Source organism: Dunckerocampus dactyliophorus, chromosome 5 (assembly GCF_027744805.1).
Source record: "Dunckerocampus dactyliophorus isolate RoL2022-P2 chromosome 5, RoL_Ddac_1.1, whole genome shotgun sequence".
Lineage (NCBI taxonomy): Eukaryota > Metazoa > Chordata > Actinopteri > Syngnathiformes > Syngnathidae > Dunckerocampus > Dunckerocampus dactyliophorus.
Genome location: NC_072823.1, coordinates 26832138 through 26852951, shown reverse-complemented (window position 1 = coordinate 26852951; position 20814 = coordinate 26832138). Strand labels below are relative to the sequence as shown.

Sequence of the window (20814 nt, the reverse complement as noted above, 5' to 3'; positions counted from 1 at the left end):
GTATTAAACACTGCATTCTCATCTATGGACAATTTAGAGCAAGGGTCTCAAACTCAGTTTACCTGGAGGCCACTGGAGGTAGAGTCTGGGTGAGGCTGGGCCTCATCAAGTATTGGGAGTAAGGCTCACGATAACATATCTATAACGATATCGGGTATGCTGCAGGAAACACGTCTAACATGTTAGCGCACTTAAAGCGGTATCATCCGGCAGTGAACGTTACATCTACAAGAAAGAAAACCAGCTTAGTGCAAACACTGATAACGTCAGCATATAAACAACCTCTGGTAAACAACTCTGACCGGTGTCTAATGGGTTGCTTTTATTTATTTAAAAAAAAATGTGTTTGCATTTTTTTAAATAAAAGCATTTCAAGTAATTTTTTCTTCCTTTTTTGTAACGAAAATGAACCAAACCGAGCACTTTAAGAAACTGAACCGACCCAAAATTACATTTTAGTATACAGTACTGTTACACCCCTAGTAGTTACTTACCTGTTACATGTTGTGCTGTCATTTTGTGTGTGTGTTTGTTAGCACTGCGATTGTAGGCAGTATTCTGTTTACTGACCCCCATTTCTCCAAGTGAGACACTCTTAGTTCCGTGGTAGGTTATGCTTTCACCCTGTGAGCATCATTGGCTTAACTTAGAGCTTGCGGGCCGCATTCACAGTAGTCTTTCCTGTCAAGTCGCGGGCCGCAAAATGTGACTTGGCAGGCCGCGAGTTTGAGACCCCTGATTTAGAGTCTCCATTTCCCTAACATTCATATTTTTGGATTGTGGGAGAAAGCTGGGGAACATGCAAACTCCACACAGGATCTGAACCCTCAAACTCCTGTGTGGGCAACATGAAATATAATAACTTACCTTCTTCTAATTTTTCTCCTGTGTCTCCAGACATCTCTTGATTCTCCACTTGCACAATGTCTTTGTCTTCATGCTAGTATTAAAAAGAGAAAAAAATATTGCATTCACAACCTTTGATGTAACAATGTGTGTATACCATTTTTTTTTTAACTGTACCTCAGAATCCCAAGAATCTTCCTCTTTCTTCTCTAGGCCCAAATCTGGATATATCAGATTCATGACATGTCAGGTGTGTGAACTTCTAGGTGATGGTTTCACACAATTTTCTTGAAAAGATCTACTCTCCGGTCATGTATAGTATCTCACAAAAGTGAGTACATCACATTTCATTTTTAATGACAGTATATCTTCTCATACAACAATAATACAGAAATTAAATATGATGCGGGCCGCACGGTGGTCTAGTGTTTAGCACGTTGGCCAATACAGGAACAGCCTGGAGATCGGGAAGACCTGGGTTCGATTCTCCCCTGGGCATTTCTGTGTGGAGTGTGCATGTTCTCCCCGTGTGCGCGTGGGTTTTCTTTGGGCACTCCGGCTTCCTCCCACATTCCAAAAACATGCATGTTAGGTTAATTGGCGACTCTAAATTGCCCATAGGTATGAATGTGAGCGTGAATGGTTGTTTGTCTATATGTGCCCTGCGATTGGCTGGCGACCAGTCCAGGGTGTACCCTGCCTGTCGCCCAAAGTCAGCTGGGATAGGCTCCAGCATGCCCCCGCGACCCTAATGAGGATGAAGCGGTATAGAAAATGGATGGATGGATGGATAAACATGATGCACTTTAGAGTAGTCAATAGAGGTGTCATGAGAAAAATACAATGAAAAAATATAGAAAATACATGGCAATATATTGCTCTCAGTATTTAATTTCTACTATATTACCTTGCATTGCTCCTCACGAGGCTACACTCTTCTGCACTCTGTGTGAACCGACAATGAGACAAAGAGACTGTATGACTAACAAAAGGTTAGTCTCCGTTCATGCCGTTGTTCTATGGAACAAATGCACCTCGGTGCTGAAACAAATGAAGAGTGAATCCTCTACTTGCCTGTTTGGAGGCGGGAGATGAGGAAAACAGACAAGCATGCACACGGCAATATACTGAGGTCGGCAAAATTACCAAGTTCATTATCAATTATTGTGTGCTTAATTTATTTATTATCGTCCCAGGCCTAGTGCCAACAGGACAGCTTTTTTTTCTGAACAAGAAATCTTGTCACATTTTAATCTTGCAAGGTCTTGTGACACCCCTTGTAATCAATGTACAGCCTGTACAGCAGCATAGACTTACTATCCACTTGGGATGGGCTATATATAGATATTTTTTGTTACGGTTAGATATTTTTTTGATACAAAAAATATATTACCTTACCTTTTTTCATTTGAATTTTATTGAAATTGCCAACATTTTTCTAATTTTTCAACATTTTCAGCATGGTATGAATGTGGGAGGCGGAGCTCAGTGGCGCTGTACTTGACAATGCAACCTAAGCCAGAGTAGTTGATCGCAGATACACTAAGCTTTCAGCACAGAGCGGTGTCGGAATTTGATAATGTAGTGTTTGATACAGGTGTTACGGCTCGGTACGCATGTGTATTGAACGATTCGACATAGATGCACGTATTGTTACACCCCTATTAAGCACGATATCAAAAACAATCATATTGTTCATATCAATATAGACTGGATTTGCGTTGTATCGCCATCATCTCTCTGCACTGTGTGAGCTCCTGGCCTGCCCACCTGCGTGCATCTAAGAGGAGGCTACAGGGGTGGAGCAGAAGCCCGGCTGCTCAGCCAAAGCGACAGCGTCTCTGGTGGAAAAATTTGTCAGAATGTGGTCCTAATACTCCGTCGTAGCTTAGTAATTTAGAGGTACTTTGAATTCAGACCATTAAAAAAAATCATTTTCAACACCTTAAAACTCCAATACGCACAAACTCCAATACGAGGAATGTGTGAAGTTACGCGCTTACTGTACAACACAAAGCGGTGTCCTTTCACATTGTTCAAGATATAATCCCCATTGCAACAGTGGAAAAAACTGATTTAAAAACCTGCTGAAAGCAATGGACTTGCAGGGTCTAGCGAGCTTTGCAGTCACAATTATTTAGCATGACACGCTCTACCACAAATGTACAAGGAAGTCAGTTGCTAAGCCTGATGCAGTTGACAGGTTGGTGTTCCTGGCACTAAATAAGGACATGCTTGCGTCTTCTAAAAATGTTTACCTAAAAAATACTATTGTTCAATTTAAGTATTTTTGAGTTGCTGATATTTAAAATTTCCTCTTAAACCGGGCACTCCTTCATATTTTCTTCTTTTGTGCTTTTGTTATTAGCTGAGCATAGCTAAAGGTTTGTCATTAAATGATTATATTTGACTTTTTCTATATTTATTTCAAAAACAGAATGGCCTACTTTATTTTAGCAGCTATTTTTAGATAAGATTTTTTTTAATGTGCATCTTGCATGAAGCTTTAAAACTTCAAAACACATCCTCATGTTAAGTATTTATTTTAATAACACACCTTGACAAGTATATTTGGCTTTGATTTTGTCTAAACTCACTTTGCGGGAAAAAAAATCGGGATATATATATCGTATATCAATGTTCAACGTAAATATATCGGGGTATGAGTTTTCGTCCATATCACTCAGCCCTACTATTAACTGAAAATTGACGAGTGCACGAGTGCTGCTGGAACTGAGGAGCTGTGGATCACTGAGGTAAATTCTAACATATACTGTGACATTGTGAAACAGAAACTGGGTTGCATGGCAGTTTTCCAACATGATAAGGACACCAAACACAGCTCCAAGATGCTTGCTGAGGTAGCTGAAAGTGAAAGTGATGGAGTGGCCAAGTATGTCTCATCCACACCTGAACACACTTGAGCACCAGTGGGGTTTCCTCAAGCAAGGAAGCAAGGCGAGTGGAGGAGCGCAAGGTGTCTAACACCCACCGGCTCCATCAGTGATGTCATCATGGAGGAGTGGCAAAGGATCCCTGTAACAACCTGTGCAGCGCTGCTCACATCCATGCCCAAGAGGATTAAGGCAGTGCTAGATAACAATGGTGCTCATACCAAATATTCACAACCGGGACACAATTTGGTCATGTGTAACGGATGCCAGCCAGTGAGGCTGCGCAAGTGTACGTTGGTAAACCTCACTCCCTCTGCCTTAAGAGCTGCGCTGAACACGCGGTTGACAGTCCGGGCTTTTGGCTGTGTGGTCAGCGCTGACGGAGGATATACCGCACTCGACGATCCACTTGGAAACATTTGCTGCTTACCAGGGAGATCACACGTCGGCGTCTGGTAACACAGACGTGGCGGCGTCTGTGTTTACGTAAACAAACGGTGGTGCATAGACGTACAGACGATTGAAAAGCACTGCTCACCGGACATTGAGCTGCTGGTAGTGACATGCAGACCTTTTTATTTGCCTCGTGAGTTCAGCGCTGTGTTTTTAACAGCTGTCTACATTCCACCACGAGCTAACACCGCTAACGCACTGGGCCTCCTGCATGACGTCATCAATAAACAAGAGACCAAACACCACTGCAACCTCAGGACTGTTCTCCCCAAATATTACCAGCATGTAAGCTTTCCCACGAGGGAAAATAACATCCTGGACCAAGTCTACAGCAACATGAAAGGTGCTTTGAAGGCTGTTCCAAGACCCCATTTTGGAAAAGCCGACCACATCTCCATCTTCCTATATCCAACCTACAGACAACTCCTCAAGCAAGCTCCCCCTGTAAGTACAGCTGTTAAAGTGTGGAATGAAGAAACTGATCAAGTACTTCAGGACCGCTTTGGCTGCACAAACTGGGATGTGTTTAAAACTGCAGCGGGGAGAGAAGATTGTACTGTTGATTTGGATGAATATGCGTCACTGGCTACAATATGCTGTCACTGGCTACATTAGCACATGAATAAAGACTGTTACCACCACCAAGTATTACAAAAAATACCCTAATCAAAAACTTTGGATGAACTGTGATGTAAGGGCTAAGCTACGTGCTCATTCGTCTGCATTTGTCATGGGCACCGTTGAGGACTACAAAAAGGCCAGATATGACCTGAGGAGGTCCATAAAAGAGGCCAAAAGACAGTACAGACAGAAGCTGGAGGGCTACTATTCCACGTCAGACCCTCGGCGCATGTGGGCGGGGCTTCAGCACATCACGGAGTATCGACAGCGGAGTAGCGTAGCCACATCCAGCCAAACTACACTTCCAGACGAGCTGAATGAGTTTTACGCACGCTTTGACACACAAAGTCCTGATGAGCAGAGAGGGTGGCTTGGCTTGGGCACACATGACTCACCTCTCATGGTGACATCAGCTGATGTGTGCAGGGTTCTGAACAAAACAAACCCACGAAAAGCAGCAGGCCCAGACAACATCTCAGGCCGTGCACTTCGGGTTTGCTCATCAGAGCTAGTTGATGTGCTTGCTGACATATTTAACCTGTCGCTTGCACAAGCATCTGTACCGACCTGCTTTAAGTCCACCACCATAGTGCCCGTACCCAAGAAGAGCAACGTGACCTGCTTAAATGACTATCGACCTATAGCACTCACTCCTATTGTAATGAAGTGCTTTGAAAGGATAGTCATGACCCACATCAAAAAGAGCATCCCGGCCACTGTGGACCCTCTACAGTTTGCATACCGCCAGAACCGGTCCACTGATGATGCAGTCAACACTGCCATCCACACAGACCTTTCTCACCTACAAGGCCAGGACACATATGTCAGAATGCTATTTATAGACTATAGCTCTGCATTTAATACAGTCAGCCCCCACAAACTCACAGATAAGCTCCTCACACTTGGCCTGTCACCCTCTCTCTGTAACTGGGTGTTTAACTTTCTCACAGGCAGGCCCCAGTCAGTCAGAGTCCACCATCACACATCTAGCTCAAGAATTGTGAGCACTGGGACCCCACAGGGGTGTGTGCTGAGTCCGCTCCTCTACACGCTCTTCACCTATGATTGCGTGGCCGCCCAGAACAACACCAGCATCATTAAATTTGCGGATGACACGACAGTCATCGGACTGATCGCTGGTGGTGTTGAAATGTCATACAGAAGAGAGGTGGCGGACCTCATAGCTTGGTGTCGTGATAACAATCTCCTTATCAATACAGATAAGACCAAAGAGATGATCATTGACCCAAGAACAAGGGAAAAGGAGACGCATAGACCCCTGTTTATAGATGAGACTGAGGTGGAGAGGGTGAAAACCTTCAAGTTCCTTGGCACACACATCAGCGAGGACCTCACCTGGTCTCACAACTCCCAGCAAATTATCAAGAAGTCCCAAAGGAGACTGTACTTCCTGAGGAGACTGAGGGAATTTGGCATGTCCACTAAAATCCTGAGTTGCTTCTACAGATGCACTATCGAAAGTGTCCTTACTGCCTCCATCACTGTTTGGTATGGTAACTGTACAACACGTGATAGGAAGGCACTCGGCACAGCGGGTGATCAAGACCTCACAGAACATTGTCGGGGCAGCCCTCCCCTCGCTGCAAGACATTTATAAATCTCGAGTCCTATGAAGAACACACAACCTCATCAAGGACAGCACACATCCACAACACTCATTATTCACACTCCTACCGTCAGGCAGACGCTACAGGAGTTTGAAGTCCAGGACCACAAGATTGGCGAACAGCTTTTACCCACAGGCCATCAGGCTTCTCAACGAAGCACTCACACACGCCGCACGCAACACACGCACACACTCATAGCACTTTTTTTTATTTATTTGTATTTATTTGTATTAATGTCTCTTCTGTTGTTGTTGCTTAATTTATTGGTATTTATGTTTCTGATGTTCTTATTCATTTTCTTATGTTTTCTTTCTTTTTTTGGGAGAATGAACAGAACAAGAATTTCATTGCATAGCAGAACTACCCATTTTACTCTGCATATGACAATAAAACTCTTGAATCTTGAATCTCTCTGCCTTAAGAGCTGCGCTGAACACGCGGTTGACAGTCTGGGCCGTGTGGTCAGCGCTCTCGCCTCCCATTACGAAGGTCCTGTGTTCGAGCCCCGGTGCGGGCGGTGCAAAACAGGGCGGGTTACACATGTTCACTGTGAGGTGGGCTCACTTGTGTTGCCAGCTATTTACACATCAATGGCTTTGTGTTAACTCATTTTCAGTGGCTAGTAAATTTATACTGCTGTACGTTGACTACTCTATATGTTTAATTTCTATAGTATTGTACCATAATAAGATAGAATAAAATGCTTGTTGAACAGTGAGGGGTATACTCACTTTTGTCAGATACTAAAGTGGCATGCATTACCTCTTTTCATATCTTTAGGAACATCTCTTTCAGGAACGCCTGGTGTGACATGTAGGAGGTCTCCGCTTCCCTCAGACTGGTCACCTAAGATATCCTCTTGTGGCTCCTGTTCTTGTTCTTCCTCCTCCTCTTCATTGTCACTATCATCACTATCAGCATCACTGGGCTCCTTTTTCTGCATAGAAACATTTGCTGATGAGATAACTGGTGGTGAGCAGACTGGGAGAACAATGTGAGGGAAAGTGAAGAATCCAGAAACCCATAGCAGAAAATTTAAAATCCAAGATGACAGAACTACTACTACTACTACTACTACGCAGTTGTACCTGGACGGCGACACCTTCAATGTGTCTATCCTCTGGATGCATCAAGCTCTCTACCTCATCGGGCGAGTCCAAATCAACATCGTCAATGTCTGTGTGGGGCAATGCTTCAGAAAAGAGGCTTTCATATGAATGACGTCGACCTACGGCGACATCAACATTGATGGGCGGATTCTCTTCCTCCCTAACTGTGCTAACCCCATTAGGTAGGTACGTATCACCGCCATCAGCGATAAACTTTTCATCTGCTTCAATGGCCGTCTTTGGAAGTCTGGAGAGACTTACTTGGACTGCCATCTTATCTGATGAACTTTGAACTTTTAAACTTCTTGGTGTCCTGAGAAGATCCACACAGTCGTTCCCTTTATCAGCACAGCTATTCTTGCTACCTTGTTTGTCCTTGGATCGTTGGTTCCCAGTATTGTTGTCATCTTCATATTCTGATGACTCATGAAGAATGGGGGTGCCTCCAACGAACTGTTCCCCTGGAGTGGCTTTTGCACTTCCTCCAGCAGCTCGTGAATCATCACTTTCAGACGGAGAATCCCAATTGGAGTCTTCAACATCTGTAGCAAGTTTACTCTTACACTTGGGTGTTGCTTCAGGTGGTTTTTGTTCCTTGGTGTTGTTTTTTTGTGGTGAGTTGCTACCTTTATTTGAATGTGATGACTCCTGGGCTAGCTCTCTTGCTGAGCCGTCAATGTCGGAATCTTCTAAGGAGGAGCCCCAGGATGATCTGCGTTTTTCTTCTTTGTTTGAGCGGTCATCTTCACCGCCATCATCAGAAGTTCTCTCACCCTCAGGTACTACATTTCTTTGACTGGAAGCTGGTATCGCATCAAGAACTGTCTGAATTATCTCTCGACTCTGCACTGTTTCCCTCCCGATGCTGTCATCCTCATCAGAATATCTGGAGTCGACTCTTACGGCCGACACAACACAGTCTTGGTCGACTCCTGAATTCTCCTGAGGCTCATCCACACCAAGATGAGGACTGGCGCTGTTCACGGGGTTGCAATTGTGTATGTTCTGAGCTTTTCTGCTATCAGCACTCATGTTCAGAAGAGACAGCTTTTGTGCATCTTCTACAGAAGATGAGTTGGACTGAACAGAAGCCAAACAAGAGTCCTCCTCTTCTTCTATCTCTTCACTTTCCTCATCACTGCTTTCCTCATAATCTTCCTCCTCGTCATCTTCATCATCATCATCATCTTCCTCATCAGAGCCCTCGTCTTCTGAGCTTTGGGCATCAGATTCCGAACTGGACTGACTTCCTGACAGCTGCGCTAATGGATGACCTTTGCTTGAAAGACGCTCGGCTTGTTTTTAAGTATTTACATGTAGAAGGGAGGGAAAAAAGGAAAGGAATGATGTCAAAGGAGAGCGATAGAAGAACAAACAGACATGTTACCTTTGAGTAGATGGGGAGAGGGGTAGAGCTCATCTGGGAGGCTTGGGAAAGGAAAGGAAGAGGTGAGGGTTCTATTGGGGGCTTCAAGGGTTTATTGGATGTGATTCTCAGGGCGCTATTGTCACTCTCAGATTCTGAACGGCTCATGGATTTGTCAAGCTCTGCAAAGGCTACGAGGGTTACAAAAACAGTCGCTATAAAAACAACCACCACAAAAAGTTTAAAAAGGAAGGTCACAACAAAGAATATATGGAAAAGTACCTTTTCCTCGTTTGGATTCTAGCATTTTCCTAAGGTTCATCTTTGGTGGGGTCTGGAAAAAAACAGAGCTTAAATAGGACCAATACTGTATCAAGTTGGTAAATCAAAAACTACAGATGCAAAATAACCTTATACACTTCTAAAAATAAAAATTGACTTAACCCACCTTTTCCTCTATAAGTGATTCACAGTCCTCCTCAGATGAAGCCCATTCGTCAGTACCGCCTTTTTTGGAGAGCCTTAAAGCAGATGGCAAAGAAAGGCTTAAGCGGTGCAGTCAATCGCTGCTGTAGTGCAGCGGATATTGATGAGAAAAAAACAGCATGAGCTTACCGACTTAGTGACTCAGCCTGAGAATTATCCTCAAAGTCTGAAACGATACAGAGAAACCTCTTAAGACACACACAACAAGGCAGCAAAACATACTCTCCTGATTAAAATCTTAAGACCTTAATCTTAAGGGGAGTGAGACAAAAAGCACTTTGAAAAAAGTAACTTATTGAAAACAACAATTAAAATGAAATAGGCTGTTTATTAGCTGATCAAAAGTTTAAGACCATCGCTCAAAAAATAACAAAAAACTCTCCAAAGCAGAACAAAAAATGTTGTAGGACTCAGTAATGAGGAGCTCCACCGTTCTTGTTAATCACTTCAAAAATTGGTTTGGGCATGCTTGATGCGAGTGTTTCCAGGAAGCTAGTGGGAACAGTGGGAAGATGGCTTCACGAAGGGCATCAACTGTCTGGAACTGATGGCCATTTTTATAAACTTCCCTTGCCATCCATCCCCAAATGTTCTCTATGGGATTTAAATGAGGGGAACATGCAGGATGGTCCAAAAGAGTGATGTTATTCTCCCTGAAGAAGTCCTTGGTCAAGCCAGCATTGTGAACTGCAGCGTTGTCCTGTTGAAAAACCCAGCTGTTACCACACAGACGAGGGCCCTCAAGTCATGAGGGATGCCCGCTGCTACATCTGCTCGTAAGCAGCTGCCGTTTGACGACCCTGCACCAACTGAAGTTCCAGTGTTCCACTGAATGAAAAAGCACCCCAGATCATGATGGACCCCATCTCAGGTGGGATCTCCTCGTCATGCCAGTACGTAATGTTGGAAGCCAAGGTTACAAGTCGGCCCTGTGTCTTGATGGACAGCCAATCGGATACTCCGGCTCAGCGCAGGTGTGCCTTTTTTGTTCCATCATCCTCAGGATTAAAAAAAAAAATGTAGAATGACTGTCTTACTGTGCCCAACCTCAGCAGCAATGGCACGCTGCGAGAGGCCTTGCTTATGCAGCTCGACAATCCGACTACGTTCAAATAAAGAAGGCTTCTTAGCTTTAGCCATCAGGAGCACATGACAGTGTGAATGCCTGACAGAAAATGAACATTTTAGCAGATTTTGGCTTTTATAGCCTGTGGTCTTAAACTTTGGATCAAGTGATAAACTATTTCAGTTTGGGTTTTTTTGTTTAAATTACAAGTTCCAAATGTTTTTTGTCTCACTCCCCCTTCTTGCTTTTGCATATTGTAGCTCTAATTATAACCTTATTAAGATCCAAATGTGCAAAATCCAAATTCAATTTTTGGCAATTTCTGGCAATTTTTCAACTGGTCTTAAGATTTTGATCAGGTCTGTATATAACAAACCTGAATGTAAGACTATTTTTACTCCCAAGAAAACCGTCCGGAAAAAGGTGGGTCATCTTTTACCAGTGCATCTCAATAAATTTGAATATTTTTTGATAGCTAATTTATTTCAGTAGTTCAGTGCTTTTCAAATAGTGGGCCAGGCGCCCCTGGGGTGGTGAAGTGCCACTATAGAGTGGTACCTCGGTTAGCGCGTTTTTCAGTTAACATCCAAAGTTTTTGCAAAAATTTTGCCTTGGTTTGCGTTAAGCCGCTTGGATGGCATTCAAAATGGGTGCGGTTTGTTTACGCCACCATCTTCGATCATGCGCGCAGGACGAAATCTAGTGATACTAGCATGTGATCGTGCAATGCATTGTAGACTGCGAGCACCATTTTTAGAGCGTTTGTTGTTTTTTTAGTATCATAGTTTACTGCTGCCAGAGAGAGACACACGACGAAACAAACACATTGACCGAACATTGAGAAAGGCGATGGACCATACCAAGACAAGGTGCAAGACCTCTGAATTTTACAGCTTAACGACAGTTACAAGTATGTAAACAACACATGGCACAAAATGTCCACACTCCCACATGACTTATTTACACCTTGTCAATTGCTGTTTACGTTTAGTGCACAATTGTATGTGACGCGCATTGTTCACACATGGGTATGTACTGTCACCACCACTTCCCGCACCCGTGAAGCAGTCGTGGCATTATTCAGTCCTTGCTCCAAGAGGTGATGGAAAAGTTAACCATGTGAATGATACAAAGAGGCACACTTTGATACACAGCGCCTGCACTGTTTGCACATAGGTTGTGGTGTATTTGCAGGGCTTTTATGGATTTTACATTAGTCAAATTTGACAGCAGCACTATTTTTTTTATTAACAAATTGCAGTTATATGTTTTCTTTTTGTCCAAGTGTGTCCACTACAGGTAAAATGATGAAGCCTTTATCAGACCTCTCTGCATGGATTTTTTTGTGGCATGAGTACAGAAACAGCTAAAAAAAAATATTAAAAAACTAGGTAAAAGTGATCTAAATGATTAATGATGAGTGATTAAATGATCAGTTGTCCATTTATTTGTCATTTGTAATTATGTTTGCATTATATTGTGCATGTAAAACTAGAATTATAGTGTATAAAATGTGGTTTGTGTTCACATTTTTGGATGTCTGGAACGGATTAATTGGATTTACATTATTTTCTACGGGAAAATTTGCTTTGGTTAGAGTCCATTTTGGTTTGAGTTGTACTTCAAAGTGGGCAGGTCCATTGGTGTGAATCATGCTTGTGCCAGCAACTTGTACAGTGTTTCAGATAAATAAATAAATACTAAAGTTTCTCAATAAAATTTCAAATGGGGAGTGTTGTCTATAAATTCACTATCCACAGAGTGAAATATTTCAATAATGTATTTTAGAATGTTGATGATTACAACTTACAGCTAATAAAAAACCCTAATTAAACATCTTATAAAATTAGAATGATATCCGACAGGGGCAAAAGGCACGGCAACATCCAAGCGCTCCAAATACAGAAATGATTCAAAACCAAAAACACACAAAACCCATAAAACACATGCAAAGTGTACAAGCGTACAAGCATATTCAAGGGTCAAAATGCATGCAGAGTACAAATAATGCATTCATGTTGGCAGACCTGATATCTGTAATATTGACAAATTTTTCCAATCCAGTTTTGGAAAAATTTTCCAAGCAATTTTTCCAAGCTAGTCTTTTAGACTAGCAAACCATGTTTAAATGTTAACTGTTTATTTGATTTACCTTTTTGGGCACCCTTCAATTGGCGTATCAACCACAGTAGACGGTACCTCAAGGTTTTATGTATTTATTAGGATCTTGTATTAAGTTAACTCATAGACTGCCAGCCAATGTTCAGAGCAGAAAGCTCCATACTGCCAGAGTTTTAGGGCATTTTTGCTGAACTTTCAAGTCCCACAGAATATTGAGTTTTAGGACTACATAAACATTGAAGCCATCTAAAGAAACTTTAGACTCTCTTCTTTCATCAGAAAAATTTTTTTGGGTTTTCAGATAATGGCGGTAGAAGATAGGGTAGTTTCAGCAAAAACACCTGATTTTGACCAAAAAACAGAGAAAACAAGCTTTTTCTGCAGAGACGCAAATTCAAGAAGAGTGACGGTGGGGTCTGCTGGATGTGGGGATGAATTCCTGCTGCTGACCGATCCAGACGGCAGCCACTCGTCAGAAGAATCAAGGTCAGGTTCTGAGTCACCTGACTCTGAACTGCTTCCGGTGTCAGGCTCCGGTGTCGCGCCATATGGCTCAGCAACACTAACCACTAGCTTGTTGGTTCGGCTGCCATTGTCAACTGCATTTGTGTCTACGTCACCCATGTCACCTCTATCTTTCGCCATCACGTCACTACTTAAGGCAGATCCACCGCCATCAAGCTCTGTGACAGTGTTAGCTGCCTGTATTTTTTGTCTCCGCTCGATTTCTGCATGTGTTTCGCCATTTTCCTCTCTCAACCCACAATCCGTCTTCTTCATAGACAATCTGACGCTGCCGGTTGGAGGAAAAGAGAATTGTTGCCCCCTACTGGGACAGAAATACATTGCCTACAAGTCAGAAATTCACACACAAGATGAATAAGACTTGGATCTGTAGCTCCCGCTAAAAAAAGCAAAAGATGTCTATTGGCAGTCAACGTCTTTTCGAAAAGACGTCAATGGACGTCTTTGACAGAGAAAGAGTTAAACACCTCACCATCTTTGTCCAAGGCTGGTCCTCCTACAGAGAGGTCAGTGTTGAGGCCTCGGGAAGGATTGCCCATCTCTGATTTTGCCCTCTTTTTACTTGGACCTGGATGAGACAGGGAGGCCGCCTGGTTTCTTTTGGTACCGTGCTCGGCAATGAGGAGGGCACAACTACAAGAGAGTCGAGACACTGAGTGTCACCATGTGCTGAGTTTCCATGCATGATAAAATCCAGGAGTTTCCCCTCAGGTCAGATCATGGTCCATGCAGCTGAAGAAGACAAACTTACGGATGATGGCTTTCTATCGCTGCGTAGTCCTCAGCTGATTGTCCTTTATTATCCTTAAGCATACTATCTGCATCAAACTGCAGGAGCATTCGCACCATGCTGATTTGTCCATTGCCAGCAGCAATCATTAATGGTGACCTGCAGGTTTAGTGAAACAAACAAGGGATTTAACAATATACACTGTTTATTGTAAATGTATTATTATCACTGTGTCGTCGCCAACCTGTGGTCTTTATCCAAAATATTAACATCAGCTCCATTCTTCAACAGAAACTCAGCCACCTCTAGGTGGTCTTCTTGGACTGACACAGTCAGCGGTGAAAGACCCTCCTTAAAAATGAGATTAGAGGGAAAAATCCACACTCAAAAGGATAAAAGGAGACATTAAGGGAATAGCGTTCAGAATCTCTCCGATAAATCACCTTATTGTAGACATTGATGTCAGCGTCGTGCTTCACCAGGAGGTCAACAATGGAGATGGATGGGATGATGGATGCTAAATGTAAAGCCGTGTTGCCATTCACATCCATCAGGTTGGCATCGGCATTGTTTTCCAGGAGGATGTTCACAATGACATCATGCTGGCCTTGCACTGCCTGATAAAATGCAGCCGAATGATCAGGAATCAGGAAGAAAACTGCCAACTACGATGTAATTGTATCATGTGCAGGATTACCTTCATTAAGGCAGTCCTACTTTCATTGTCACATAAATTGAGCTTGGCTTTTTTCTCCACGAGTAACTTCACCACCTCAGAATTTCCACTGGCACAAGCGATGTGTAGTGCTGTCCTGTAAGAGAAAAATTACTTTAAAAAAATCTAATCTGCAAGCCTGTTTAAATCTAGTACTTTAACTCATACATTTATAGTTTTTCATACAATTTCCACATCACTGAGGACTATTCAGCTGGCAGTCCACGGGCCAAATCCAGCCCAGGAATGACATCAAACCAGCCTGAGAGTTCATTTCAGAATGTGGGTGGGACCAACAAACATTTTTACGGACCTTTAAAGGATCTTTGACTAGTGTAAACATTGCTTGAGTTTTCATTTATGACTATGTCCATTTGGTGAAGTAAAAATTAGAGCCTGACCGATTTTTCATCGGGTCGATTAAGACCTATCACCGATTAAACAATATCGGTGAATAACTGGAGATTCTGTCGCTCCATTCCTCTGTCTGTCTGTGTTGCTCCCTGCCCGCGTACCTGGCCCCTCCTCCACACACGCAGACAGACCAGCGAGGTGCCGCTATGCCTGCCTCACTCACTCGGCTGTAGCAGAGGAATGGCGAAACAAACTACTTTTTTTTTTTTTTTTTTTTTTTTTTTTTTACACCATGGTAAGCTGAGACTTTATAAAACAATATAACGCTACACTTTAGTGCCAGACTGTCAGGGCCCATCAGAGAACATTCTTATTTTTTTTTCACGCAAGTTTTAGAGAGTAGGGATGTCTCGATCCGATCTTCAGGATCGGGATCGGCTGCCAATCCGCTGTATTTTGAAGATCGGATAATACCGGCTTCCACCATGAGATCGGGCCGATCTGGTTGCTGTATCACATTCGCAACTGTGGGCCACACTCCAACATGGTAGCTGCAGTAATGTGCCTCAAAGCCGGTGGTTGCCAATCGATCCCGCCACCCATAAGATGAAGAAAACGCAACACCACCATGCAGGCATGTCAGTGGTATACCGTGGTGAAGTTAGTTTCACGTTGGACGTTGGATATTGGGCTCCGTAGCTCCAGCGGTAGTTTCCCCTCACTCTGCCGTTGTGCGGGGAGTTTGCATGCAGTGGTGGAGCTACGTGGTGGCTGTGGCCACCCTTGGACACTCTCCGGCCACCCCACTGCCCGTCTAGACATTTCAGGTATCAACTTATTGCCACCCCTTTGCGAGTAATGGTCTGACGTTTGCCAACCCAATGAAAAATCTCTGGCTCCGCCACTGCTCGCACGGGAAGTGCTGCTCTAACCACTCCTTGTTTACACTAGGGACCGTCAATAGTAATAATAATCAATAAATTACTATTGCGCTGTAGAGAGTTTGTTAAAAAAAAAAGTCATACAATCTAAATCACACGCCAAATTGATCTATAACCATGTCAGATGATTAGTCCTACCCTAAAAGTATTGTGCATGGTCATTTTTTTCCCATTTTATCTTGTATTGGATTAGGGACATGACTCAAAGGTTTGTTACAAAAGCCAAACAATTTTTTTGTATTTTTTTTCTAATTTAAAAAAAAAAAAAGATTTTAGAGAGCGTATTATAGCCTTTTAAAGTCATATAAATTGCCTCTCTGTGAGATAAACAAACATACTTGCAACTGTTAATCAACATTATACTGTGTTTTAAAGTTAAATAAATATACATGCAGATATACACAGCGTCCCACTTCACTTCATACTTCCATGCAGGATTTCCAGGGGCTCATACATGCACAAGTTAATGTCTTCATTAAAATTATTTGGAAAATGTTCCAAGTAATGTTGTAATTTTACATATTGTATGTTTTGAAATCAGCTACATTGTTGCATAAAATGTAGTTTACTCCCTTGTATAATTCTAGTAACGTGATGCATGTTTTGATTATTTGCTTATTTTGTTTGTAGTCAACTTTTTTTCACTTTTTAATGTTTGCTTCAGCATTTCTTTTTGAGCTGTTTGCAAGTATTCAGTGGCTGCAGACGGAACTTTTCAATAGCTAGTAAATATGACCAACTGACGTTTGTAAGATGTTTTTGTGAATAAGCCTTTTATAAACACATAATGTATTACAGTAGTTTAAAAACACCTGACATTAGCCTATGTATTATCACTTTCAGCCCAATGCAGCCACTTGTTTTTATTTAAAAATGGTCTATCGATTTCTATGCTAATTACCAAAATGCACTAAATGTATATATTTTAATTTCACAGGCAGGTGAAGAGTAAGGTGTGGACCCACGTCACAAAAGACTCAACAAGCGTTAGATCCAACATCTGCAGTGAGAAAGTTTGCCAGGGCTCCATCACCAGCAAAGTAAAGAACAGAAGTCAGCTGGGATAGGCTCCAGCATACCCCCGTCTACTACGTTACACTGTTCTGCACTCTGCCTTTCCAGAGTGACAGAAGAGCTCACTCCCTTCAGGCTGCTGTTCTATGGAACAAACATGTCAAAGCGCTAAAACCAATGCACAGAGTGAACGCTCTTCCTGCCTGCTTAGCGGTAAGAGACATGGAAAACAGAAACGCAAGCACAAAATCATTGAGTTCATTTAAATAAATAAAAAATCACGTTGGGCGCACTCCCTTTTTACTTTTTCATAATTACCTATTTTTTGGGCCCCCTGGCATTCTGGGGAACTTAGAATTGTCCTAACTTTTCCCCCGTGTACGGCACCCCTGGCCAATAGCACTCACCATAAATACATTTTTAAATGTGCACTTAATCTATGTGATTGGTAACAGTATCAGCCGATTTCACTCGTGGATGATCGGTATCGGAATCGGCAGCATAAAACCCTGATTGGAGCATCCCTACTTCTATCATATAGAGGATCCTAGGTCCTCAACAAAACAGCAGAGCGCTCCTGTCAAAGGATCTTTGACTTGTACTGTTTGTAGTCCGTCTGTAAAAGAACAGCAGAGCGGCGCTCCTGTCCATATAAAGGATCTTTGACAAGTGTCAACATTGATTGCTTTTTTTTTTTCCAGTAAGTCTTTAAAAAACAGCACTGCACTGTAGGATCTTCGACTAGCATTTTTTTGCAGTAGGTCCTTAAGTAGCAGAGCACTCCTGTCATGTAGAGGATCTTTGACTAGCATTAACATTACACTTGTGTTTTTATTTAAATTTAGTAACCATGTTAAGGTACAGCAGAGTCTTGATTGAAAGTACATAGAGAATATGAATAGTAGTCGAGCCCAGAACTATTTAGAATAGATTAATGTAATATCAACAAGTGGCGCTCCAAAACTTTACTGACCTGTTCTGCTTGTCAGCCTGATTGACATCATTGCTTTTGACAAGATGCTCCAGCTTGGACACATCTCCCTTCCAGGCAGCCTTGTGAAACTTTCCCAGGTCCTTTTCTTTCACTTCGTAGCCGACAGAGACTACATTTGCTCTGTTGGGTGTTCCAGATGGTGATTGTTTCCTCTTGGAAAAGCTGAATAATTTCTTCATGGTGACCACGGACGAGGCGACGGTTCAGTGCCGCCACTGCACTGCTACTTAAGCGCGCTCATATCCTTGACAAATAAGACGTCCAAAGCGGATTAACCTTGGAAAATGTCCCCGGAGTATGACATAGTCTGATGTGACGACGCGAAATACAGACCCGCCGATGTATTTTCAGCCACTTTAGCTTCCTAGGTTTTAATTGTTTGCGTTTGTATGGAATGCTCTAAATGAGCCAAGGAGACCGCCACAAGCGGCGCTTTAGCGATGGTAAGGCTGTTGCGCATGCGCAGATAATCCCGTTCTTCTTCTACGACTTGTCCAGCTATTTGCAGCTATAGCGCCATCCTGTGTTCTGGAATGCTCCCCGCCTCCATTATTACACGTTCAGTTTCCAAGTTGTAGAACCATAGGCAGCAAAACAATGTTACATTTGATAATACTGGGGGAAAATTAAACAAAAACATTAAAATTATATTTAATTTTATTAAATAAGCAGCTGTGCGGCATGATAAAGTGCAACAAAATGTGCACTTTTAGACTAGTACAATTATTTCACTGGGGAAATGAATGCTTGATGAACATGAGCACCTACACAGTACCTCTGCTAGCACACCACCCCGCTTCTGCCAAGGCACACCTCAGTTGTTTGTTGCCGACTCTAACCCTTCTGAATGAGGTGTATTCTGTTGTATGTGATATCCTTGCCTACAGGCAACATGGTCCGAGGCTCTTCACTGGGGGCTCAGAAGAACCGTAATGGCAACTGAGGATCATAAACTTAAGTAGTGAGACTTTGTAAATGTAAGGATAAATGGATGGCAGGAGTAGCCCAAAGGCTTCCAGTGCGTCTGTCTGAGCTGTTAAGCCGGACTACCTGCCGTATAAAAACAATTAGCGACTCAAAACGACAACTGTGTCGCTTTGGTGAAGAGGCTGTAAAGCAAGCACACATTGTCTCAGAACAATTATTACACACCTTTGATTTACTGACAGTAAGCTACAAGCAGCTTTTACCACGAAAACTGGATCAGCTTATTTTTTTCTGAACATTTTCCACATAAAATACAAGAAAAATAAAACCATGCAATCTTATACAATACTACTGTAAAAAAGGTTCAAATATAAACACAAATAATTACTCTGACATTGAAATAAAATATACACAATATGCTAAATTAACATAATAGTGTGTAGATTTTTTGAGAGTAATTTCACATATTTAGCCCCAATTTATGATTGGTTGAATATTAATATGCAAGACCTGAATTTTATGGCTTAAGGAGAAGGCCGTTGTCATTTTAGAGGTACAAACAATACACGGCCGCTCTGTGTCAGCACAAAACGACCACGCTATCACACGACTTATTTACAGCTTGTCAAGCACTGTTTACGTCTAGTACACAATTGTACATGTGACGTGCATTGTTCCCACATGGGTATGCAATGTTACCACCACTTCCCGCTTCCGTGAAGCAGTCGTGGCGTTATTTGGTCCCGCTGCGTCCCGCGTGACGCCACGCAACAGCAGGCATTATTCTTAGCTTCATTAATTCCGTAATTTGCAAGGGACGTACTTGAGAATTACACCCCGACTTGCTCCAAAAGGTGGTAGAAAAGTTCACCCATTGATGTGAATGAGACGCAGATGCACGCTTTGATACTCACAACCTGCGTTGTTGGCACGTAGGTTGCAGTGCTTTTATGGATTGATTGATAGATACTTTATTAATCTGCAAGAGAAATGCACTTTTCCAGCAGCTCTGCAAAATATCCTCATGAAATCAATCACTTAATCACAAAATAAAACAACCAAGGCAAGACATGACAGATAAGAAAAGAGAATACAAATAAGTAAATAAATAAACTTTTATTCGATTTTATATTAGTCAAATTTGATAGCACCACTATGTTTTTTTTTGGTAAACAAATTGCTGTTACATGTTTTTGGGGTTTATTTGGTCCAAGGATGTCTACTACTAAATGTTCACGTCCCCATTTCATATGACATGCCTGTGGCATTGTTTTTGAATGTAAAACTGTGTATGTTAAAAAGCCTTTAACTGACTTCTCTGCATAGATTTTTTGTGGCATGAGTGCAGAAACATCTTCACATTGAGAGGAGCCACTTGAGGTGGCTCGGGCATCTAGTCCGGACGCCTCCCTGGTGAGATGTTCCGGGAGAAGGCCCCGGGGAAGACGTAGGACACGCTGGCAGGATTATGTCTCACAGCTGGCCTGGGAATGCCTTGGTGTCCTCCCGGTGGAGCTGGAGGAGGCGGCCGGGGACCGGGAAGTCTGGGCTTCCCTACTGAGGCTGCTGCCCCCGTGACCCAGACCCGGATAATTGGAGGAAAATGGATGGATGGATGGATGGATGGATGGATGGAGTGCCGAAAGTTAAAAAAAGGGATTGCCCTCCAAGCATGATCCCCCTCCCTTGTTGCAAAACTAGGTGAAAATGATGTTAAATGTTCAGTTGTCCATTCATTTGTCATTTGTCATTATGTTTGCATTATTTTATGCATGTAAAACTAGAATTATGGTCTCTGAAATGGCTTTTGTGTTAACGTTTTTGAGTGTCTGGAACGGATTAATTGGATTTACATTATTTTCTATGGGAAAACTTGCTTTGGTAAGAGCCAGTTTTGGTTTGAGTTGGACCCTCTGGAACATATTAATGACGTTAACCAAGGCACCACTGTACATTTAAAAATGTATTGTCATTGCTTAAAAAGGTTAAAATTTAAAGAACTCAAAATAATCACTCTATCAATG

General features: G+C 42.5%; 1 protein-coding gene across 7 annotated transcripts in view; it reads right to left on the bottom strand.

Annotated features, from left to right (window-relative positions):
- si:ch211-272n13.3 (ankyrin repeat domain-containing protein 26) overlaps positions 1-18335 on the bottom strand; it is a 39567-nt gene extending 21232 nt beyond the window's left edge. For 4 of the 7 annotated variants that reach the window (XM_054777507.1, XM_054777509.1, XM_054777512.1 and 1 more), the window contains exons 1-13: positions 17843-18334; positions 14543-14657; positions 14289-14462; positions 14090-14196; positions 13867-14004; positions 13588-13748; positions 9533-9569; positions 9366-9438; positions 9200-9251; positions 7531-8846; positions 7205-7379; positions 1024-1067; positions 868-940 (exon numbers count right to left, since the gene is read on the bottom strand). In XM_054777507.1, coding sequence (XP_054633482.1) covers positions 868-940; positions 1024-1067; positions 7205-7379; positions 7531-8846; positions 9200-9251; positions 9366-9438; positions 9533-9569; positions 13588-13748; positions 13867-14004; positions 14090-14196; positions 14289-14462; positions 14543-14657; positions 17843-18042 — 2665 coding nt within the window. In that variant the 5' untranslated portion in view covers positions 18043-18334. Of the gene's footprint in view, positions 1-867; positions 941-1023; positions 1068-7204; positions 7380-7530; positions 8847-8938; positions 9109-9199; positions 9252-9365; positions 9439-9532; positions 9570-13587; positions 13749-13866; positions 14005-14089; positions 14197-14288; positions 14463-14542; positions 14658-17842 lie in introns of all 7 variants that reach the window. The other 3 variants (XM_054777508.1, XM_054777513.1, XM_054777514.1) reach the window with 3 other exon arrangements.
- Between the last annotated feature and the right edge of the window lie 2479 nt (positions 18336-20814).